The sequence below is a fragment of the Ochotona curzoniae genome, unplaced genomic scaffold (assembly GCF_017591425.1).
Source record: "Ochotona curzoniae isolate NIBS_2020 unplaced genomic scaffold, NIBS_Ocur_1.0 contig_4501, whole genome shotgun sequence".
NCBI classification, from domain to species: domain Eukaryota; kingdom Metazoa; phylum Chordata; class Mammalia; order Lagomorpha; family Ochotonidae; genus Ochotona; species Ochotona curzoniae.
In genome coordinates, this window is record NW_024466307.1 from 1993312 (window position 1) to 2017118 (window position 23807).

General features: G+C 57.3%; 1 protein-coding gene across 1 annotated transcript; it reads left to right on the forward strand.

Annotated features, from left to right (window-relative positions):
* Positions 1 to 23379, forward strand: THBS4 (thrombospondin 4). The gene is made up of 21 exons (XM_040985882.1): positions 1 to 34; positions 7090 to 7337; positions 9572 to 9682; positions 10000 to 10080; positions 10337 to 10388; positions 10505 to 10707; positions 11768 to 11905; positions 12686 to 12754; positions 14727 to 14879; positions 15809 to 15913; positions 16437 to 16544; positions 16763 to 16922; positions 17700 to 17818; positions 18514 to 18566; positions 19099 to 19292; positions 20082 to 20260; positions 20586 to 20634; positions 20716 to 20912; positions 21304 to 21476; positions 23041 to 23180; positions 23318 to 23379. Exons 1-21 carry the CDS (start codon positions 16 to 18, stop codon positions 23377 to 23379), a joined length of 2613 nt encoding a protein of 870 aa, XP_040841816.1. The 5' UTR covers positions 1 to 15.
* Positions 23380 to 23807: the final 428 nt, after the last annotated feature.

Genomic DNA, 23807 nt, shown 5'->3' on the forward strand with positions numbered 1-23807 from the left:
TTCGAGTTCACCGTCATGGGACGCCTGAACAAAGGTGAGTGTGTCAGCAGGAGAGGGGGTTTCCTCCTGCCATTCTTCCCTAGCTTCCTGTGCCGAACCCCCTGCTCTGCCTTGGCACCTACGGGGTGAAGGGGGTGGGTGGCAGGTGTGCTCCTGGCCCAGATGCCTCTGCATTGTCCTTACAAGGTGCCCACAGGCACATCAGGCCACTGTCTTAGCTCAGGCTGTGTGACAAACACCGGAGGCTGGGGGAAAGGCCCCCTCTGGCAGGCTGTGTCCCTGGTGAGGCCAGTTTGTCACCTTCTCACGGCCCCTTCCTGCATCGCCCTATCTGTCCCTCACAGGGCTGTCCCCTCAGGGCCTTATGTTCACCCCATGACTTCTTGGAGGCGTCACTCTGAATGCCACCATTGCAAAGATCAGGTCTCATGCAACCCGGTGGGGCAGGCAGCACATGCGCACCCCACCGGTGATGTCCACCCATGCCGTCCTGGTGTTCTCTCAGAAGCTCATGTCCCGGAGACCCGACCCCTAACCCTGTGCCCTCCTCACTGCTTTGACAGACAGATGTGCCTTGCGCAGGACTGCAGAATGATCAGGTTTCCTGTGCACCTGTTTGCCCCTGGCTCATGCTCACACATGCACACTCCAGCTGCTCAGCCAAGCCCTCTGCTAGACACTGTTGCAGGTCAGGGTGAGTTCGATGAGCATTGAGAAGTGACCTGGAAGAGAGAGATCTCCTTTGCATCCCCCTCCCCTGCCCTGTGGATTCCCCCTTTGCTTCCCAACCCCCAGCCTCTGTTCCGTGGCCCAAAGCAGCACCTGCTCCAGTTCGAGGCTTGGGCTGCGCATGCATCCAGTAAGACAGAAGGACCACTCGTCCTGGCAGTCTCAGCTCATCCTGGTTTGTTCCTCTCAGCCATGTGACACCTGTTGAGCCTGCACTCTTCACTGAGCGCCTGGGTCAGCAGGCTTTAGGGGCTGGAAGGCTCTCACCAGCTGGGCCGGTCCGAAACCAGGGGCTCCTTCTGTCTCTCATGCAGGTGCCAGGGCCCATGCACTTGGGCCATCTTCTGCTTTCCCCAGGCACATCAGCAGGAAGCTGTAACAGAGTGGAGTCCATAGAGCACTGGGACCCATGTGAGATGCTGACAGTGCAGGTGGCAGCTCAACCTTCTATGCCATGGCACTAGCTCCTCGCCCATTGCTTTCAAATCAAGTTCCAGTCTTCCGTCCTTCCTCCTACCCTTGCCTGCCCCTGGATCTGCCTCAGAGGGACCCCATGTAACAGGAGCCCTGGATACTGAGCTGCACCTCCTGGCTTTTAGGTCAGGATCACAGAGGAACCCTGGATATGTCATGGTCAGCAGGTGCCATGGCCGTTCCCAGCCTTTTCCTATCTTCTGCCCAGATGAATGATTCTACCCATCTCTACGCCTTAAACCTGCTGACCCTTCTGTCTGAATCTGAGCATCTGTTGTGTGGGAGAAGATCCACTCTGGAGTGACAGACTTCACCTCTAGGGGTTCACCCTCACTGCACCCCACACCCGTGCTAACTGGCTGAGCACAGGAGGGAGCTTCCACTGAGCGACTTGCCTAGTGTACATGGGAAACATGCCCTTACAGTTTCCAGGAACGGCCGGAAACTGGCTGCTTGTCCTCCTACACCTGACCCACATGGGAAGATTGGGGGGGGGGGGCACCAGAGCACTGGCAGAGGGTCCTGGAGCAGCCCAGCCGCTGGACACCTCAGAAAATGCAGCCAGGAGCTGACAGACGTGGCCTGGAAGCTGCTGCTTCCTGGAGCCATCAGAGAGCAGAAAAAGGGCCAGCTGTGGCTGTGCTGAGTCACAGCAGGGAGAAGGAGCACACTGCTGCCTGCCAGCACAGCCCGGCCAAGGGAGGTGGGGCAGAGCCGGGCTACCTTGGCCAGCAAGCTGCTGAGGAGGGCATGGGATGAGTTTTCCACTGGCTCTCAGCTTCGCCTCTCATCCTCCCCACATTGTCCTGTCCACCGTCACCATTCACAAATACTCTCTGGTCCCTGTCTGTGGTGACAGCCCACAGCACACTGCGTGAGGTGCATGTCCACCAGCTGGGCTCCCCTCGTGTGACCCTCAGTCGGGCTTTCCCAGGGGCTCCGTTGTTCTGGCCATCCACGAGGTAGACTGGCTGCCGTTTGGGGGTCCACCTGAGCCGTCCTCCCTCCTCATGCTGCGGTTCTCGCTGTCTGCACCCTTGCTGTGTCCTGCACCATCTGCAGTTGCCCGGATCCTTGTCGGTCCCAGGCTGCTGTGCTGCTGGAAGCAGAAGCATGCTGGGATGCCTTGTGCTTGAGTGACTTCTGGATCCTCTCGGTTAGATCCTTGAGTGCCCTTGAGGCAAGGGCTAGCTGTGCACTGGCTCAAGGTGGTGTCTGCTGTAGCCCCTGGCGTGTTGCTGTGAATGTGGGCACATGGGATGGAGTTAATGGAGCCTGAGACAGGTGCACAAGTTTGGGAAGGAAATCGGGGAGTTGTGGAGATTCTGGGTTGTGCAGTGTCTGGCGCACAGTGATGCTCTGAGACGTTTTACTCTTAGTGGATGTTGAAAAGCTGTAGTGTAAGACGTAGTGATCCTTCTGGTAGACGGGATCTGCCGGGATGTCCGTGACCCAGGTGGTATCACCTTTTGACGGAGGTGCAGTGGGAAAGCGGCCAGCCAGGGTGAGCGCAGGGAACTTGCCCTCTGGTACGCCTGCACTGCCCAAGGAGTCTCCCGAGTTCAGGTTGCAGCTGAAAGTCTGAGTCGTCGTGGCCCTAGGGACACAGCTGTGCAGCCCTCTGGACCCAAGGTTAGCATCTGTACGTGGGGTTGGGGTGGGGGTGTGCTCCTTCTAAGTGGACCTCAAGAGCTGGAATAATAAGCAAGTTCCTTTAGAATAGGAAGTTTGGAAACTCTAGGCTCTTGAATAGCATTGTTTATAAAAACAATAGCCTAGTAGATGTCGGAGTAGGTAGACGGAGATGACAGACGACTAGCTAGGCTTGGCCTGCCCTCAGCTTTCAGAAAAGATGACGCATCAAACTATGAAGCTGATTGTCACTAAAGAAGGCCCAAACACCTGGGCCTGTGGATGCACCAGGGGTGTGTGGCTGGCCCCAGACCCGCCTCCCCTGTGGCTTCCACGGTGTGGCGCCCTAGCACAGACGTCATCTTACAGTGGTTGTGTGAGGCTGATGGAAAGAGTGCGAAAAAGTTGACACCAAATTCATAATTAGGACAGAAAACCTTAATCCAGTCAGTGAGTGACACGTAAGAAGCAAAGGGGGTGATATATACATATATATATATGTATTTTTCCATCTAGAAAGAGGAAGAGACAGATCTCCCACCCACTGGTTCACTCCCCAAATGGCTACTGTGGCCAGACCTGGGCCAGTCCAAAGTTGGGAGCCAGGAGCTTCGTGCAGGTCCCGAGGCTTTGGGCTGTCCTCTGCTGCTCTCTCAGCAAACGTGCTCATTTGGGATCTTGGTAACACAGGTGGAGGATTAGCCTACTATGCCAGCATACTCACCCCTGAAAAGGGCTGGTTTGATCAGTGCAGAGAACAAGAAGAAAGAACCCCAGCGCCTGCAGCAGAAGGCGCTGGGTTACGAGACGATGTGGAGTGCCAGCAGCTGGTCAAGAGGGGGGCTCTGCTCTGTTGAGAACAGTTCTAAGAACACAAAAGTTGAGTTAGCTGTGGCAACAGCAGAAAGGCCCCAGCCACCCCATCTCCTGAGTGAGGTCAACAGCCCGAGGTCCCAGCAGCACATGCATGTCCATGTTTATAAGGAAGGACACCAGATACTAAGACCCTTGGGCTACTCAAATCCGGGGCAGACCTCTGCAGAGTTAAGTGTTTTTTTCTGTGTTCAAGAACTGCCTGGAAAAGAAATCAGTTTTTTTTTTTTTTAATGGATTTACTAAGAATAAATCCCACTAAATTTTTTTCCCAGTAAAATTTCCAAGCTGGCAGCTTGAAACCTGCTGCAGGATTAATGTAGCTCGGCTGCAGACAGGAGTTAGAAGAAATGGCCCCTTGTGTTTCTGCAGATAAAAGTCCTAAGGCAGGCAGGCACTGCTAAGCAGTGGGATTAAGCAGTGGGCTAAGCAGGAGTGACCAGGAGAGAGCAGGTGCACAGGGCTGGTGAGGTCTAAGTGTCGTGGCCTCAGGAGCTCCCAGTGTCAGGCACTCAACGGATGCCCACAGCCACTCATGAGCCCCTTTGGTCTGTGCTTCCTCAACACTGGGCGGGTGGAGGCAGCCAGTGTTCCCACTGTATCCCAGCTGTCGGGGCACACCTGTCACATGTCACAGGGCACGGTCAAGTCGGAGTCTGCTTCAGGAGAGTTGCCAGGGTGGCACCCATCTGGACACAGTTACCACCTCCAGTCAGAAGGCTGAAGGGGGCTGGGACAGTGGAGCTGCAAGTTAAGCCAGCAACTGCAACACCAGCATCTCATACGGGTTTGAGCCCCAGCTCTTGCTAATGACCTGAGAAAGGCAGTAGAAGATGGCCCAAATACTTGAGTCCTTGCTGCTTGTGTGGGAGACCCCGATGGAGTTCCAGGCTCCTAGCTTCAGCCTGTCCCAGCCCCAGCCGTTGTAGCCTTGTGGGGAGTGAACCAGCAAATGGAAGATGTCTCTCTCTGTCTCGCTGTGGTTTTGCCTTTTAAATTAATAAATACTTTTTAAAAGTTAAAGGATCTGAAGAAATAAAGGAGCCAAACATGAGAGAGAGGAAAATCACCTTAAAATACTCCAAGAATGTCAGTTGGAGGGAGGATGAGATTAGCTTGGCCTGTGGCTCCAAGGAGTAAAATGAGTGTCCTCTGGTGGAAGTCTGTGGAAGCCCATGCTGACTGGGAAAGCCTGCAGCGCCTTTCAGCGCTGGGATGGGTTCCCTGCAGAGCGAGCGCTCAGGAAATGAGCTGTGCAGGCTGCGCTTTGATGGTTTTCTGTGATTCTGTGATGACTGGCGGCTCCTGGCAGGCATGTAAGAAATTGCTTTGCCATGCTCTCCCCCATGACCCTGGGCTCCTGGGCACACTCGCTGCTTTGCCACCCCCAGTCACTGGTGCCTGTCTTTCAGAACTGAAAACCTGCAGCTGTGCGGTGCGTTCCTCTGCTTCCTCCCTGGGGCTTCTGTACACGTGTGTGTGCGCGCGCGCCTTGTAAGCTCCGAATTTGTTCTAGCCACTCTAGCGTTGTCTTGAAACAGTCTCAGGTAGGTGTCTCCCAGAATCTGCACAAAAGGCAGTTGGCTGGTTGACCTATCTGGAAAGTGCAGAGCTGTTCAGGCCCTGGCATACAGGGCGTGGAGGGAAGGCAGCGGAAGGCAAGCAGGAGTGTGCCTTGGCCCCAGGGCAGGCACAGGCAGCCCCAGCAGATTCTGGGGCTGGCGTGCAGCTGTGTTCCTCTGTCGTCCCCGTCAGCTTCTTTGTAGACCTGTTGGTGGGGTGGAACTGTCACCTCCCCCGAGACAGAGCTGGATCTGCAGGTGATGTGGCTCTGGGGCCAGGCGGGGGCTGCGGTGGAGATGGGACTCGGGGAAGGTGCCACCCACTTGGGCTCCTGATTGTCCCTCCTTTAAGATGCATGGTTTATAGAAGGTTTTATACATACCAACAGGAAGGAGTGCCCTTTTGGTTTTTCCTTTCTGTTTTTTAAATATGTTTGTTTAAAAGGCAGAGTTAGAGAGAGGTCTTCCATCTGCTGGTTCACTCCCCAGGTGGCCTCAATGGCCAGGGCCAGGCCAGGGCAGAGTTGGGACTTCCAGCCTCTCATACATGGCTGCAGGGGCCGAAGTGCTTTCCCGGGCACATGAGCAGGGAATTGTATTGGTAATGGAGCAACGGGGACATGAGCCAGCGCCCAAACGGGATGGATGCCAGTGTCACCGGTGGCAGCTTCTCCCCTGTGCTAGGATGCCAACCCCCAAGCCCCTGGGTCTTGAGTGGCAGGGGTCAGAGTGGAGGCTTCGATGCTGTGTTTTATTGAGTTTCTTTGTTCATAGACAATGGTGCTGGTGCTCTTGGGCACTGAGGTGGGTGGAAGATTGTAGCGCGATGCATTAGAACAAACACACGGCGTGTGCACCCACAAAATGACCGTCAGAATGCTACACGTTTTCTTGACATTTGTGTGTCTGGCTTGTGAGCGTTCCCCATCCTTGTTGAAATACCAGGTCGGTGTTCTTGTGCCTTGAAAGGCACCTGCTGTGTAGAATCCCATCCAGTCACTGTACCGTAACCAGCCAGCTCTGTCTTGTAGACGTCCATGCTGTGCTGGCCATTTACCATGGCAAGTGTTTCTCTAGTGTGGGCGATCTGTGTGTCTTGGAGACTTCCGTTTTCTGAACCTGCCAGTTTTAGCTCTTTGAAAGTGGCCTGGCTGGGCCACGGGCTCTGTTGGTGTTTGAGCCCTGAGCCACACCATGGGGCCGCATGCTCCACCCCGTCCATTGGCCACAAACCCTTGGGTGAATCCCTCCCTTTTGGATCTGCACTTAACTCCCAGGAAGCGCAGTTCCAACCCAAGAATTCACAACTAGTGAGTGTGTGCACGCAGGAGCTTGGATTGATTTGAAAGGCAGAGTGACAGATCTTCCATCCCCTGGTTCACTCCCCCGACTTCCACCACACAGGGTTGGGCCAGGCTAAAGCTGGGAGTCTGGCACTCTGTCCGGGTCTCCCATGTGAGTAGTAGGGATCCAAAAACTTCTCAGGTGAATTAGCAGGAAGTTGGATCAGAAGAGGAACAGCTGGAACTCAAGCCAGTGCTCAGATGTGGGCGAGTGTTTAACCCACCGCACCACAGCACCTGCTCTGCTCTCTGACGGGGTTCCTCCAGCTCCTGCCTGACTGCTCCGTAAAGTTGTACTGTTTGTACAGTTGCCACACATTGTGTGCACTGAGTATCTACAGGGGAGCATGGCTCCTGCTGCTGTGGCCTCTCGTGCCAGGGCAGTGGCTGGCACGTGGAGGATGGTGAGGCTACTGCCATGTCCCGGGAGCCCACTGTGTGACTGCCCCTCCCCTGCTTTGTGCTTGCCTCTGCAGCCATCCTCCGCTACCTGAAGAGCGATGGGAAGATCCACCAGGTGGTGTTCAACAACCTACAGCTGGCTGACGGCCAGCGGCACAGGGTCCTCCTGAGACTGACCAATCTGCAGCGGGGGCCGGGCTCCGTGGAGCTCTACATGGACTGCACCCAAGTGGATTCTGCTCACAGTCTCCCTAGAGCCTTTGCTGACCTCGCCCAGAATCCAAAGTCTTTGGAGTTGAGGACCTTTCAAGGGAAGGCACAGGTAGGGACCTCAGCAAGGGGTGGACTGCCCCACCTGGGAAAGCCAAGGAGGGTGCTGAGGACAGCCTGGCAGCTCAGACACCTGCTACTGTCCGGTCACCTAGGAGACCCGAGGCCTCCTTGAGACAGATGGCACAGAGCCCCTCAGGGATTGGGCCTAGGCATCTGCATTTAAAAGAGATATTTATTCTGGATTAAGTGCTGTGGTATATCAGGTAAGACTCTGCCTATGGTGTTGGCATCTCACATGAGCACTGGTTCAAGTCCTGGCTGTTCCACTTTCCATCCAGCTTCCTGCTAATGGCCTGGGAAGACAAAGAAGGATGGGGCCTAAGTCCTTGGGACCCTGTACCCACAGGGGAAGCCTGGAGGAAGGTCCTGGCTCCCTGGTTTTAGACCAGCCAGGGTCCGGACATTGCAGTCATTTGGGGAATGGACCAACCATGGAGGCTCACTCTCCTCTCAGCCTTTTAAATAAAAAATATACATTTAAAAATGTATTTACAATGAAGGCATCTTGGGACTCTTGGGAGTTTGAAAGGAACAGCTAAAAGGAGCCAGTTTCCTGTGACTGTTGATATTTGCATGATTTATCTCCAGGGAAAATGTGAAAGAGTAACAGAATTACCAAGCACTGGAAGCATTTTTTTCAGTTCTTGACAGACATCCTACTTATTTTAAAAAAGTGATTTATTGCTAGCTTAGCTCTAAGTGGTCTTAAAAAAAAGTCCCTTCTGTGTGTGCAACATTCTGATTGCATTTTTGTTATTATATCCTTGCACCTGCTGTAGAAATGGCCACTTCCATTTCTTTCAGAGTGTTGTGTTGGGGTGCTGGATTTCCTAACAAGACCCAGTAATTTACAGGTAGCTCTGGCTGCTGGCTCCCACCCGGCAGTCAGTGCCGAGACCTGCGGCCTGTGATGCTGCCGCCTCTGCCTCCCAGTCCTTCTCCGTTTCGTTGTGCTCCTCACATCTGCTTCAGTTACAAGCTGCTGCTCGCACCCAGGCCCCTGGCTCTGCCGTGGTTCCCAGGCAAGGTGGTGCTGTGAAAGTCTGATTAGAACAAGGGCTTCGTGCCTCAACAACAGCAAACACTGCTATGGGAATCCCAAGAAAGCTAACGTGCAGGGGTCTTGCGGTTGTGTTTTTGTTTGTTTCACATAGCCTTTTTACAGGTGTAGACTTTTAAATGTAGGTTTACAACAAAGAAAATTTAGTGATTAGAGAACGCGACTAAACCGTATTTCTGAGTCCCTAAAGCAGCTCAGATAATCAGAGGCAGAAATTTTGATGCCAGTCCTCTCAGAAATGAATGTCCACCCCCAAGTAAGTCTTATCTAAACCCTGACCCCGACCACAGTGAGGGCCAGGTACCAGGACCTTTCTCAGTGCTGCCTGCTTGGATCCCGGACAGGGACCACAGAAGCTGCCGGATGGAAGAGTGAGGCTGTCCCTCAAGCCACATAGCAGTTTGGGGCCAGCTGTGGGCCTAACAGTCACAGGGCACCTGACGGCCCCAGAGAACCTGTAAGATGTGGTGCCAGTGGTAACAAATCCACTGCTCATAGCCCAAGGATACGAGTCTTGGCCACACTGCCAAGTCAAGAACTGTACCCCACGCTATGTAAAACTGGGATTGCTATGGGGCCAGCACTATATCATAGTGGGCTCATCCTCCCCCTGGTCTAGCTGCTCCACTTCCAACCCACTCCCTGGGAAAGCAGCAGAGGGTAGCTCAAAGCCTTGGGCCCCTGTTACCCATGTCAGAGAGCTGGAAGAAGCCCCTGCTCTCAACTTCAAATTGCCCCAACTCTGAGCAGTGCAGCCATTTGGGGAGTGAAGCAGTGGGTGGGAGACCTCTGTCTCTCCCCTTCTTTCTAGAAAAACAAATAAATCTAAAAACTAACCTGGGATCAGTATCTTACACTCACAGCCTGCACTCTGAGTGAGTTCTAGGCAATTCAGCGGAGCTGGTTCAGGAAGGCCAGCACGTCTCCTTCAGGCTGCCCAGGAGCTCCTGGCAGATGGGAGGCCCATATCTCGCTGGGCTGCCGGCTACTCGCATATGTGCTTTGGTGAAAAGGTTAGGGTTGATGGGTGTTGGAGGAAAGTGAAGCCACAGAATCAAGTACGTGCGCAGCCGGGCTCAGCGCACACAGGGTCACTTCAGTGCAGAGGCAGTGAACGGCAGCCGTCTGTGGTATCAATGAGGTGGTTTGTTTTTTTTCCCCAGGGCTTGTTTGAAGAGCTGAAGCTGGTGGTGCAAGGCTCACTGATCCAGGCAGCCAGCCTGCAGGACTGCCTCCTACAGCAGAGCGAGCCGCTGGCTACCACGAGCACAGGTGTTGGGGCACCCGAGGGCAGGGGAAATCAGTGTGAGCATAGACCATGCCCAGCCACCCCACCCCCGCCATGAGGGGCTGGCAGGCTGTAACCGGGCAGTGCAATAGAAGGCATCAGGGGCTTGGGCGCCGTGTGGGGCAAGGAGCATTTGCACGCATGTTTGAGGACGCTGCACATGAGTTTAAACTAACCAGCATGTGGATGCAGAGAGCTTAGCTACTGTGTCGCCTCGTCGCGTGGACACTGGAGATGCTCCAGGGTCTTTTAGGAATCGCTGTCTCAGCTGAGTGCTGCTTGCTTTGCCCTCTGCCTGCAGAGGACTTCAACCGGCAGTTCTTGGGTCAAATGGCGCAGCTCAACCAGCTCCTGGGAGAGGTGAAGGACCTGCTGCGACAGCAGGTGAGGTGCGGGATGACACCAGCAGCTCGCCTGCAAGCAGGCAACACCTGGAGCACTGGGGAGGTGGGCCCCAAGCAGCCCAGGCCCCCAGGCTCTGCTGGGAGGGCCGGGAGGTGGGATCACCCTTGACCAGCACAGGTGTCTGTTGACAAGCAGGAGCTGCTGGGGTCACTGCAGACCCACTGTGGGAGTATCCTGGGCAGGAGTACTGCACAGGGGTGCCCCCTCAGTCTTCCTCTCTGCCCCTTGTGCCCAGGTCAAGGAGACATCACTCTTGCGCAACACCATCGCCGAGTGCCAGGCCTGTGGTAAGCACCATGCAGGCAGAGACGAGGGCAGGGGTGTGGGACCCCCGTGCTTTGTGGCATGTCCCGCCCACTTTCCTGGTGAAGGGTGAACTCGCAGACTGTGGTGTGCCTTCCAGGTCCTCTGAGTTTCCAGTCCCCGACCCCCAACACCCTGGTGCCCCCCGCCCCCCCTGCTCCTCCGACACGTGCACCACGCCGCTGCGACTCCAACCCGTGCTTCCGAGGCGTACGCTGCACCAACACCAGGGATGGCTTCCAGTGTGGGCCCTGCCCTGAGGGCTACACGGGCAATGGCATCACCTGCTCGGACGTGGATGAGGTGTGCACCACACGCTGGAGGGAGGGATGGGACATGCTGCCTCTGTGTGCCCGACGCAGCCACAATCCCTGTGGCCCCAAAGCTGCCACCACGGCCTCTAGCCTGGCATTTCCTGAAGTTATCCACACACCAGGCAGGCTTCCGCCATGCTTCTGCCAGTGTGGGCAAGGAAGATGGATGAAGGGCTGTATTTTACGGGTGCTAGGGATGCATTTGGCCTGTTGAAATTGAGGCCACAATTAGAGGGAGGCTCATGCCAATGGCATCCTTCAGAGAGAGTTCGTAGCCCAGGGGAAGCCCAGAGTACCAGCTCGGAGCACACAGATTGCTCCAGGCTGGGTTAACCAGTCCTTCATCCAGGACAGGTGGCAGGGCCACCACCCTGATGTGTGTCTCCCCTTCAAGTCCTGTGGGGACCTACAGCTCCCGCAGGCCACGGTAGCACGGGCAGCCCCCTCCTCCCAGTAGTATGCTGTCCAGCTGCAAGCCCCCTCCCCCGCCCCCTAGCCCTGGCTGGGAGAAACGTCTTCTACACGTGTCCCAGAAGTGCATTTGGTTTGTGTCTGTGAGCTGGAATTTTCCTCCTTCTGAAAGGGGAGGAAGTGGTCATGTTTTTTACATGAGTTGAAGGTGGCCATTTTTAAGGAGAGGAAGAGAACTAATCCCCTAGACTCCAGGAGCCCTGGGATATCCTCCAGATGCTCAGGTGCAGGAGACGGAGCACCTGCCCAGAGGTGGCTGCCCGAGGGCTTTCCCTCCAAGTGTTCCCACAGGCAGGGCCATGGTGCTGTCACAGAGGGGATGGAATCCCAGCAGGGACAGGCTGTTGGACATTGAGGCCCCGACAGCTTGGACACATCATTGTCCTGTAACACAGCAAAGGCCACCAAAGGATGGCCTCAGGCAGAGCAGCTCAGAGGTGAGACTGGTAACCATGATGTTGCAAGCTTTTACTTCCTCTGGTCATTCCCCCACTGAAACCAGTCGAGTGCGTGAACAAACATGTGCGAGACATGGAGCGTGTTCTCCCCGTGTGGCTAAGAGTGAACTCTGTCTGCAGTGCAAGTACCGTCCCTGCTACCCCGGAGTGCACTGCGTGAACTTGGCTCCCGGCTTCAGATGCGATGCCTGCCCCGTAGGCTTCTCGGGGCCCCCAGTCCAGGGTGTGGGAATCGCGTTTGCCAAGTCAACTAAACAGGTGGGTGAAAGTTACAGACTGCTCACGTCTCACCTTCAGCAGTGGTTTGGGTTGGCTCATGTCTTGGTATGACCCCTGCCCTGGGTGGGCATATGGTCAGCATTGGGAAGGCCTTCCACTCATTTTTGGGTATCAGTGTTTAAAAAGTTGGGATAAGAGTACCACTTGAGAAAGAGTGAATGGAATAATGCTGAAAATGTGGCCTGAAAAAATTGGAGTCTTTGGACATTTGGTGCTGCAGAGTAACTTGGGGAAAAAATCAAAGAGATATGCCAAAGCTTTAGACAGCCATGTCAGCTGTGTGGAGGTCTGGTGGTCCATCAGAAGCTGTATTAGAGGCTCCCAGGATTGAAACGGCCCCGGGAGCCCTGCTCTTGGTCAGATGACAGCTGTCCAGTGGCGGACAACACCTGAATGCTTCCAGAAACGTCTGCTTCATCTGGGCTGTCGTTGCTCTGAAGGAAGTGTCAGCTGCTCTGTGAACACGTTCTCCTGCCTGAGCAGAGTCCTCCACCTCGAAGGAGGGCAGATGGTCATGGACCACTGTGGGAGCGGGGGTAGGGGCTGGGGGAGACTGTGGCACTGCCCTTCTAGGCCTCTGGACTTCTGCCAGGGCCACTGTCATTTGCAATTAGCCTTGACTGGGACATGTGCTAAGGTGAGGCGGGGGCCGCTGTGACCCAGGCCCCCAGACTCCCATCCTAGCCGTGCCTGGGGAAGGGGCCAGAACAAAAGCAGCTGGGTTTGCAGCTGTGGTGACACGCTCTCTCTCCACAACAGGTGTGCTCCGACATCGACGAGTGTGCCAACGGAGCATGCGTGCTCAACTCCATGTGCACCAACACTCTGGTGAGTGCCTCTTGTGGCTGGGCCGTGGGGCCGTGGGGCCTTGGGGCCGTGGGGCCGTGGGGCCTTGGGGCCGTGGGGCCTTGGGCTGGATGCTAATGCAAACCCCTAGGGAGCCTGTGAGCTCAAACCCCTGAGGCAGAGCCAAGGCCAGAGCTGTATGCTGGGAAAGTTTCAGGCAAGACTCATTTCCTAAGGGGTTTCCAATCTCAGGATAATTTTGTAAATGCCAAATTTGCTTTTTTAGCATCTAGTGAAACTGCGATGCTGGGCTCTTGGGGAGCCATCAGTCAAAGCGTCCCTGCATGTGCCCTGTGAGGACAGGAAGGACTCGGCAGGCCCTGGTAACAGCTCTGGTTCTACTGCTGGCTGTGCCGCCTCAAGCAGCGCTGTGTTCTCTCACAAGTTTCTAAAGCTGATTGTGTGGGACAGAAATGATGATCATTGTGGGAGGCCTGTAACGTTAATACTCTGAGTTTTCCATCTCAGAGGTGCCCTCTGTGTCCAGGGCAAGGGACACAGCAGACCAGTGGGCGTCTGACCCACTGTTAGAACTTAGGCTAGGACTGCCACCGGGAGGAGCAGGCTCTCCTTGCTGGCTCCCCGCCACAACCCACCTTTCCAGTGGGCAGCGATACCAGCTCAAGCAGCTAAGCCCTGCCACTTAGCAGAGATGCACACCAAGTTCCTGGTTCCACCCACCTGGTCCCGGTGGCTTGGGGCACATGGGCAGTAAGGCAGTGCACCACAATCCTCTCTCTCACACACACACACACACTCACTCCCTCGGGCACATCTCCTGTCCTGGGTGTCTCTGAGATGGTTCTGGAATGCCCAGATGCATTCCTTTCAGTAGGGAAAAGGACTTCAAAGACATCAGGTCCCTTACTGTGCAACTCCCAGGAGCTCTGTGGGCAGCACCCTGTGGGCTGTACTGCACAGCTGCAGAAACCACAGCACACATGTCTTATGCAACATCTCATGAGACTTCCAGGGACCAGTGCTGGGCACAGCAAAGGAGATACTCCCTGAAACTCCCAGCAACCCGTTAGTGGTTGGAGTCCCAGCCCATGCTGCACAGACTCCAGCTTCCTGTTAGTGCGCGTCCCAGCAGGAAGCAGGTGACGGCTCAAGGACCTGGGTCTGAGTCACCCACAGAGAAGGCCCGAGTTGAGTTCTCAGCTACAGGCTGCAGTGACCATAGCCAGAAGCCTGGGCTCCAGCTGGCTCCCTGGGTGGGTTCAAGGGCTCAAGCACCCAGACCATCTTCTCTTGCCTTCCCAGACACATTGGCAGGGAGATCGACTGGAGGTGTAGCAGCCAGGGTTCAGGCTCTCATGGGATGCCAACAGTACAGGCAGTGGTTTAACCTAGTACACCACAATGCCAGCCCCCACAAGCTTGCTCTTAAATCAGTTCATCCTCCCCATACCCAGAGCAAACTCTGTCCCTCTACCTCCCAGGGCCTTTTCCTTCTCCGGCTGTTGCTGTCAGTTGCCCCAGCCCAGGGCCCTCCCACCTCCAGGGCAGGCATGCTTCCTGGTTATCCCCGAGACCTGCACCAACATCCCCACACGCCTGGAAGACACAGGGGCTGCGCTGCTGCCTGTGACACCTGCATCCCACACCACAAAGCCAATTCCAGTCCCAGCTGCTCCACTCCTGCTCTAGATCCCTGCTGATGCACTGGGGAAAGCACTAGGACATGGAGTTCCAGGTGCCTGGCTTTGGCCTGGCCCAGCCCTGGCTGTTGTGGCTATTTGGGGAGTGAACCAGTGGTCAAAGATCTGCTCTCCCTGTCTCCATGTCACTCAGCTTCTCAGATCAGTTAGCTAGCTGAGGAAGGAGAAGGGGAACCATTTGGGCAGGGAACAACAAGGATCCCACTTGGCCCAACATGCGTGAAAACCAGTGGAAAAAGAACCATGGCACTCTAGGTAGAGACAAGCCTTGGCTTCTCCCATTTGTCCCCTAGGGATCCTACCGCTGCGGGCCCTGTGAGCCCGGCTACACCGGGGATCAGACGCGCGGGTGCAAGGCTGAGAGGAGCTGCAGGAACCCGCAGCTGAACCCCTGCAGCCCCAATGCACAGTGTGTCGAGGAGCGGCGCGGGGAGGTGATGTGCGTGGTGAGTGCCTTTGCTCCCTTGCCACTCTCGTCTCAGAAAGTACCTGGCTCTCAGGAGTCCGCTCGCTCCTGGCAGAAATGAACAGGTGGCAGGTAAGCTGAGCACGCAGCAGCAGAGGGCCAGCACCTGCTCAGTGGGCCCTTGCCGTCCTCAGGGCCTCTCCTCTCTTGCCCAGGCGATGCTGTACTTGGGGATGGAGGCCCAGGTGCAGTCTTCGCCCATGCCCTGCTGCTGTCTGCAAGTTGGCCCTTCTCTAAGACTTCCAGTGTCACAGTCTGGCCAGCACTCCAGGGCCAGGCTCGGTTCAAAGGCAGGGACTGTTTCAGGCCCTCTTTCACCCTCCTGTGTCATCTGCCCACCCCTTGCTGGGCAGCCCAGTGGAGGCTGCCCAGACTGTGATGCCCAGCACTGTGGTCAGTTTGGGGAGGAAGAGGCAGAGAGCGCGAGCGGGCCTGAGCTCGGACAGGCTTCCTGAGAAGCGGGAGTCCAGTCCCTGCAGCCCATCCCCAGGCTGCATCCGGCACCCCTCACACCCCTCGGGGCTGCCAGAGCCTGGGTGCTTTGGCTCCTTGGAGCTGGCTTTCCAGCAGCAGCAGTAGGGATTCGGGGAGACAGCTGGCTGCCTGGGTCTGCCTCATGCCTCTTAGACCATGTGAGTAGCGTTTCCCACCACGAACACTTTGCACATGGGAACAGCAAGTGGCAGACGCAGCAAAAGATCAGAATGTGGTGTGAGCACTCAGGTCAGCTGGCCAGCCCAGGGCCCAGGGCCTGGGAGAAGTGACGCTTCATTCCTGCCCTCCTCTGACCTTGCGTGGGGGTGACCCACGAGGCCGCTTGGTGCTGTCCGGTGGCTATGCAGTGTCTCCTGGCTGCCTGCCTGGGAGTCCTGGCTCGCAGCTTCTCCCTGACCCACGTTCCCTCTGCAGTGCGGAGTCGGCTGGGCTGGGGACGGTTATGTGTGTGGGAAGGACGTGGACATCGACAGCTACCCCGACGAGGAGCTGCCGTGCTCTGCCAGGAACTGCAGGAAGGTGAGGGGGGCACACGTGTGCACCTACATGTGCAGGAACAAGTGAATGAGCTTGAAAAATGTGAGCTGTCACGTGCAGTGCCTCATTCCTTGCAGACACCGGTTCAAATCCCACTGCTGCCCTCTGATCTAGCTCCCTGCAAAGGGCCTAGTCAGAAGCTGACTAAAGTAAATCCTGGTCCCTCGACCCATGTGGGAGACCTGGATGAAGCGCCTGGCTTGCTTCAGACTGGCCCAGCCACACCATTGCTGTCATTTGAGCAATGAACCAGCAGATACAAGATTTCTTTCATTGCCTTTACCTTTCAAAAAATAAATAAGTAGATGTCTTTTTGCTTTTTGCAAAGTCATAGAGAGCAGAAATTAAGTGCACAAAGTGCCATGGCCTTTTTGAAGACCCCTTGTGTGGGCATGTGGATGCTTGGGCATGTGGGTGGATGGACACACACACGCACACACACACCACACATACACACACGGGTTCTGCACGTCATGCAGAGCGGGCCGTGTTGGGCTTTCCCCAGGACAACTGCAAGTACGTGCCCAACTCGGGCCAGGAAGACGCAGACGGAGACGGCCTTGGTGACGCGTGCGATGAGGACGCTGATGGAGACGGCATCCTGAACGAGCAGGTATGGCTTGGCAGGGCTGGTCCGGGAACCGGCTGTCTAGAATCCCCTAGAGGCATCTGGAATGTTCCCTCCATGCCTGCCTCTGACAGCCCTGGGGCCCATCACACCACGAACTTTCGCAAAAGCTGCAGATGTGGGTCCCCAGGCGCCGTGATGGCCTGAGGGCCTGGGAGGCACGTGCAGCAGGCTGAGCGAGCTGCCTTTTACCCGCCCCACAGGATAACTGTGTCCTGACACACAATGTAGACCAGAGGAACAGCGACAAGGACATCTTTGGGGACGCCTGTGACAACTGCCACACCATCTTAAACAACGACCAGAAGGACACGGACGGGGACGGGAGAGGGGACGCGTGCGATGATGACATGGACGGGGACGGTGGGCTGCCTCACGTCCCCGAGCCCCGTTCCCTGTCAAGACAAACAGCCTGTACCTGGGGCAGGGGGACAGGGCAGAGCTAAGGTTGGCCTGGCCTGGGGAAGGGTCACGGTCCTCTTCACTACTGAGCGCCCCCTGGGAGTTTCTAGAAGTTTGTCAGATCCACACGAGCTGCTGCTCTGTAGGGCATCAGACTCCCCACTACCGCACCCCTGCCCCTGCTCTCCACGAGGCCCGGGGGTGGGGAGGCGGGGAGGACTCTGACGAGGTCCCAAGCCGCCACCCTGAGGATCCTTGCCTCCTGAAAGCCTGGCTGTTGGCCAAGCCCCAGCTGGTGCTAGCCAATTTCTGGGAGGTGACCCTGGTGTCTCCCGCCTCTGACTCAACTGTCAGTGGGAGAGAGGGCCGCAGTGGCGTGGCCCAGGCACACAGCCATTTCCCCAGGCCTTGGGGCGCTGCTGTGGCCCAGACCCCCTCAGTCCTTTCCTCCGGGGTCAGCTGCTTCTCTGTCCTGGCCTCTCCTCTAATTGCCCTGCTGGCCAGGGATGGTTAGACAGACTGGACTTCAATAGATGCAGATAAAGGCTGCCATGGCCATTCCCTGCTAACAGACCCAGAATCCTTCCTTTGAGTCACCCCACTGACCTTCAGCAAGGGGGTAGTGGCCATGAAGCCATGGCCCGGTCAGCTGTGGCTCCTGGCCAGTCTGACCTCCCAGCACCCAAAGCCAGTGTGTTCCAACCCCACCCACGACATTGCCCTGGTGCTTTCTTGCAGGAATAAGAAATATTTTGGACAACTGCCCCAAAGTGCCAAATCGTGACCAGCGGGACAAGGACAGTGATGGCGTGGGGGACGCCTGTGACAGCTGCCCTGATGTCAGTAACCCTAACCAGGTCAGTGGGGCCAAGGGGCTGCCCTGCACCAAGGCACCTGGGACCAGTGTCCTGAGGATGACTTGACTGGCACCACAGGGGAACCGAGGTCCTGGGTGCCATGGCACAAGCTGGAGAGTGCCTGAAACCTCAGCCACACGCACCTGCTGAGGCCAAGGCTAGGCTTCTCTGCTGAGAGTGGAGCACGACACCCAGCCTGGGGGACACTTGCATCCTGGCTCCCAGACCCACACGGCCCGGAGAAGAGGGGGTAACCTGTGTAGATGAGTGCAAGTGATGTGTCTGATGATTGGGCGTGACTCTGATCGAGGGTGACATTTCCCTTCTAACACCCTGGGAGGAGAGGCGACGTCGCTGTTACTCACTGTGGGAAGAGAGCCAAGCCAGCCAGCCTCCACCCCCTGCCCACAGCTGCGCCCCTCTGGCCTGTTGCAGAGTCACATCCCTGCACCACAGCCGGTCAGCCCTCCTGCCCTGTGGGCTGACCATGCTCATGGCTTTTCATCGCAACTGGCACTAGAACTCGGCACCACACTGCCACCAACACAACACTGTCCTGGGGCAGCGCTGTGCCACCATTCAGGTTCCAGACGGACAGTGCCCGGAGCCTGGTTCCCATGGGCCGGGGCTGTGCTCTCTGCAATGCTCTGCCTAAAGGCCTAGTGGTAGCTCACCATTTGCTCTGTTCTCTGCAGTCCGATGTGGACAATGACCTGGTGGGCGACTCCTGCGACACCAACCAGGACAGGTATGGGCAGATGGCCATCAGCCACAGTCCCCTTTCCAGCTTCCATCTTGAGATCAGTCTGGGTGGGCTGAGCTGCTGGGGGACTACCAAGGGGTCACCCTGAGAAGGGTGTGCAGGGCAGGGGGTAGCAGGGTCAGCCTGGGCACTGGGCATTCCAGCAAGAGGGCTGTCATGGGAGGGGCAGGGCAGCCCTGTGCCCCCTGGGGCTGCAAGGGAGAAAGGTGTGAGCGACATGCACAGCAGCTCCCTCTACCGCAGAGGACTGTGGCCAAGTGCGACCGACTCAGACCCAGCAGACAGCAGCTCCTTCCTTGGCAGTCCTCCCACTCGGGAATGCCTCCACGTTCCTCTCTAGCATAACCTACTGCCCTCAGCCCTGCAAATATGCAATGTCCCTGAAACTGTCCCTTCAGTTCCCCAAATCTGAGCAGAGTGGGCGTGTGCACCTGAGTTCTGTTAAGGGGGCAGGCCTCCCAGGGTGACCTCCTGGCTGCCAGGCACCCACTCAGGCCCCACCCCTTGCTCTCCACAGTGACGGCGACGGGCACCAGGACAGCACGGATAACTGCCCCACGGTCATCAACAGTGCCCAGCTGGACACGGACAAGGATGGCATTGGTGATGAGTGCGATGATGATGATGACAATGACGGCATCCCGGACTCCGTGCCCCCAGGGCCTGACAACTGTCGGCTGGTCCCCAACCCCGGGCAGGAGGACAGCAACAGTGAGTGGGGGCAGTGGCATGGGGCCAGCCCTGTGCCCTGGGAGTGACGATGGTGCAGGCAGGGGTCACCTGCTGAGATGCCCAAGGGCCAGGCAGGGAAGTGCATGGTGCTGCCACAGGTCTGACCACGTGTCAGCTGACCCTTGGGGGCGGCAGATGCGGCCCCCACAGCTGGGGCACCAGGGACTTGCAGCCACAGGAAGTGATAGCTTGGGCACCTGTGGCCCACAGATCCCTGGCATCCAGTCCCGGCTCTGCTGGGAAAGGGGCTCAAGGACTCAGGTCCCAGTCTCCCCACCTTTCAGGACTGAGTTCCGGGCTACAGGAGTCTGCCGGTGGTGGGGACATTTGGGGAGTGAAGCAGCAGATGGGAGCGTTCTCTCTTCTCCCTGTCCAATTTAAGATTTACTTATTGGAAAGACAGAGTTACAGAGAGAAGAATCTTCCATCTGCTGGTTCACTCCCTAAATGGCCACAGCCATAAACAGAGCTGAGCCAATTCGAAGCCAGGAGCTCCATCTAGGTTTTCCGTGCAGGGACAGGCAAAGGCTTAGCCTGCTCTACACTGCTCCAAAAATTAACTTTTTTCATAAAAGCGCAAGTGCAGAGGCAACAGACACTGAATGGCAGGGGTCTGAGGTCAAGAACTCAGGCAGCACTTGAGGGGATGCTGGCACCAGTGGTGGAGGATTGGCCTTAGATACCACAGCACCAGCCCTTCAAGAAGCAAGCAAGCCTGGTGTTGTCTGAGCCTGTCCCGGCCCTGCCAGCTCCTGTCCCCTCCCACAGGCGACGGTGTGGGAGACATCTGCGAGTCTGACTTCGACCAGGACCAGGTCATCGACCGCATCGACGTGTGCCCCGAGAACGCCGAGGTCACCCTGACCGATTTCAGGGCCTACCAGACTGTGGTCCTGGACCCTGAGGGGGATGCCCAGATCGACCCCAACTGGGTGGTCCTGAACCAGGTGCGTGGACCCTGGATGGCAGCAGAGACCCTGTGGGATGGGTGGGGCCCATGCCAGCCCCACTCACATCACCCCATCCCTCAAAGCAGCTTGGTGACCTTACTGTGCCCACCTCACAGATGAGGACTGCAGTCGGTGACAAGAGGGCCCGGAGCGGCGGGTTCCCGTGGGCACAGCCCCAAGGACTCGCGCTGGGGCCGGTGCCCCTGGGCTACAAGCTTCTGTGGCCTTCTTCCAGATGCATGCCTGACCACACAGCGCAGCTGGGCAGGGGGGTTCCCGGCCTGTGCTGACTACCATCCTGGCCTCGGTCCCCCCTCTGCAGGGCATGGAGATTGTGCAGACCATGAACAGTGACCCCGGGCTGGCAGTGGGTAGGCACGGGGTTCCCTGAGGCTGTTGGGGTGGGGAGCTGCCCACTGTTGAGTTTCCCTGACCTTAGCCTGTACCGCCAGGGTACACGGCCTTCAATGGGGTGGACTTCGAGGGAACCTTCCACGTCAACACACAGACGGATGACGACTACGCCGGCTTCATATTCGGTTACCAGGACAGCTCGAGCTTCTACGTGGTCATGTGGAAGCAGACAGAACAGACCTACTGGCAGGCCACTCCGTTCCGGGCCGTGGCGGAGCCTGGCATCCAGCTCAAGGTACCACTCTCTGGGATGCTTACCTGACCCAGTAGGTGACGTGTCCCTGCTCATATCCATGCTGGGGTGACCACAGGTGCCCAGGCAGAGACCTGGGTGCCAGCCACACCCTAACCTCCACTGCTTCCAATGGGGGAGGGGAGAAGCTGAGCATGAGTCAGCCCTGGACGGTGGGCCATAGTCCTGGGGCCTGGCTGAGAGGTCTCACCCACAGGCCTGGCCGTGTCCTGCCTTAGGAGCAAGCACAAGGTGGCAGCCTTGGTGACACACCTGCAGGACACAGCTGAATTCCAGCGGGAGAAACAGGGGAGGGACAACACCTTGGAGTCCACGGTGCACTGAGCAGGTGTGGGGGGCTTTGGCTCTAACCTCTGCTCATGCTCTCGCCTAGGCTGTGAAGTCACAAACAGGGCCTGGGGAGCACCTGCGCAACTCGCTGTGGCACACGGGGGACACCAGCGACCAGGTGCGGCTGCTGTGGAAGGACTCGAGAAACGTAGGCTGGAAGGACAAGGTGTCCTACCGCTGGTTCCTGCAGCACCGGCCCCAGGTGGGCTACATCCGGTACGCAGGGGCCTGTCCTGGGTCAGAGCCGCTCTGCCAGGCTGGCGTGGGGGGCTTAGCCGGATCAGAGCTGCTCTGTCAGGCTGGCGTGGGGGGCTTAGCCGGATCAGAGCTGCTCTGCCAGGCTGGCGTGGGGGGCTTAGCCGGGTCAGAGCCTGTTCTGTGATGTTGGCCACACTAGCCTTGCTCAGCAGCCTTTCTAGAACAAGCAGTTTGCAATGTGCCCTCTTCTGTATCCAAAAGAAACTGTTGAGAGCAGCACCTACATTCATAGCAGAGAAAGCCCGTCTGAGCCCCAGCATGTCATCAGGAAGAACTTCATTCCCAACAAGATAGAGCCCATCCAGACACGGCCCGCCCCCTGCTGGCAGCCCCGAGGAGGGGCACCATACACCTCCAAGTGTCAGTGACACACGGGGTAACAGTTTCCAGGGAGCGAACGCCTCTTGTCAGATGAAGCCAAGCACTCAGCAGTTTTACAGTTTTCCCTGGACAACCCCACGTGTGCTGACATTGGTGCCCAGTATCCGTGACCATCCCCGGGGGGACAGGCAGGGCCCAGCTCCTCTCATCCTGGGTGGTCCCTGGGACGACCTCTGTTAGGGAGTGCTGCCTCCAGCAGAGCAGTCATCAGGGCACCCTGCCAGTGTGGGCACAGGGTCCCACTCGCCAGCAGTACAGGTGTGAGCTGTGTAGACCTGGAGGTGGTGATGGCCACAGCCCGTGGGGTCACTGTGAGGTCCCCACACCACGCAGTTCTCAGAACATGGCCTGTGCCTGTATAGGGGCTTCGCCAAGTTTATGGAAAATGGAGATTCTGGTGCAAAAACATTCTCAACTCCTTGCCTGGGGTTCTTTTCCATCAACTTCTTTCCACCACAGGAACATGTTGGGAGACAGCATCCTGTGGGGAGTGCCCGAGATGGAGCCCTGTGCACCTTGGGAGGGGATGGCGGCTCAGGAGCCCAGTCCTGTCCCACTGTGGAAGACTCGGCCCCAGCTCTCCTGGCCATCTGGGCAGTGAATCTAGGGACCAAAGACCTCCAGAGGGATGGAAGGAGATTGAATCCACTGGTTCAGTCTCCAGATGTCATGGCCGGGCTGGACTGAAGCCACACGCTTCCTATGGGTCTCCCACGTGGGTGCAGAGGCCCAAGGCCTTGAGCCATCCTCTTTGTCAGGTGCATCAGCAGGGAGCTGGATCAGAAGTGGAGGTGGGCCTGCACCCCAGGCACTCTCCCATGGGATGCTAGAGCCTCCAGCAGCACAACTCCTTGCCTCAATATAAGATTTTTAAAAATTACCTTCTTTTGCACCAAAATCAACTTGGTCTTTTAGGACCATGTTCCATGACCTTTTTGGAGTAGACTTGCCTGTGTCTGTCAGGGTTGCACCCCAGTGAGCAGTGGGGGAGCCTGTGTCAGGGTTGCACCCCAGTGAGCAGTGGGGGGCTTGTGTCTGTCAGGGTTGCACCCCAGTGAGCAGTGGGGGGCTTGCGTCTGTCAGGGTTGCACCCCAGTGAGCAGTGGGGGGCGCCGGTTCTCATGCCCCATGCTGTGTGCAGGGTGCGGTTCTACGAGGGCTCTGAGCTGGTGGCCGACTCCGGGGTCACCATCGACACCACCATGCGCGGAGGCCGTCTGGGGGTGTTCTGCTTCTCTCAGGAGAACATCATCTGGTCTAACCTCAAGTACCGCTGCAACGGTAATGACCCTGGGGACCCTGTGCCTGGGGGAGGGGCCTTCAGTCAGCCCACTCAGAGCAAGGGGTCTGCCTTTGGGGTCCAGCCTGCAGGGGCAGTCCCAGGCGTCCCCTGACCACCCCAGCCTGTGTCCCCACAGACACCATACCTGAGGACTTCCAGGAGTTTCAGACACAGAACTTCGACCGCCTGGACAACTGAGGCCAGCTCGCCGGGCGTTCCCACCGTCCCCCGTGCTGTGTACTGCACCTGCTGTCACATGTTTCCAGGCCCTGTCCATGGAGACACTCCCTCTGAGCAAGGCAATAAAGCAGAAAGCGCTACTTGTGGCCTCTGCATGGCTCGGGTCCAGCAGGGGGCACGGGCTGACATCCGTACGAGTCCTATCGCAGCTGGCAGCAGCTTCCACCTCCGTGGGGGCTCCCGGACCTGCGGGAGCGAGCTGAGCAACCCGGGGCCTCACCTGTGGTTATGCTCAGGGCCTTCTGTGGGCATCCCACACAGGACGCTGCCTCCCACGTGTGCTGTGACCCAGGCACCCACAGGGCATATCCAGGGCTGACCCCAGCCTGGCCCTTCTTAACTCCAGTGGTGAACTAATCACCCAGCAGTGTTTCTGGCCAGTGATA

Coding starts and splice junctions, on each gene's coding strand:
- THBS4 (XM_040985882.1), top strand. Junction 10,081..10,336: donor AGGACCTGCTGCGACAGCAG/GTGAGGTGCGGG, acceptor CCTTGTGCCCAG/GTCAAGGAGACATCACTCTT. Junction 18,567..19,098: donor TGCGACACCAACCAGGACAG/GTATGGGCAGAT, acceptor TGCTCTCCACAG/TGACGGCGACGGGCACCAGG.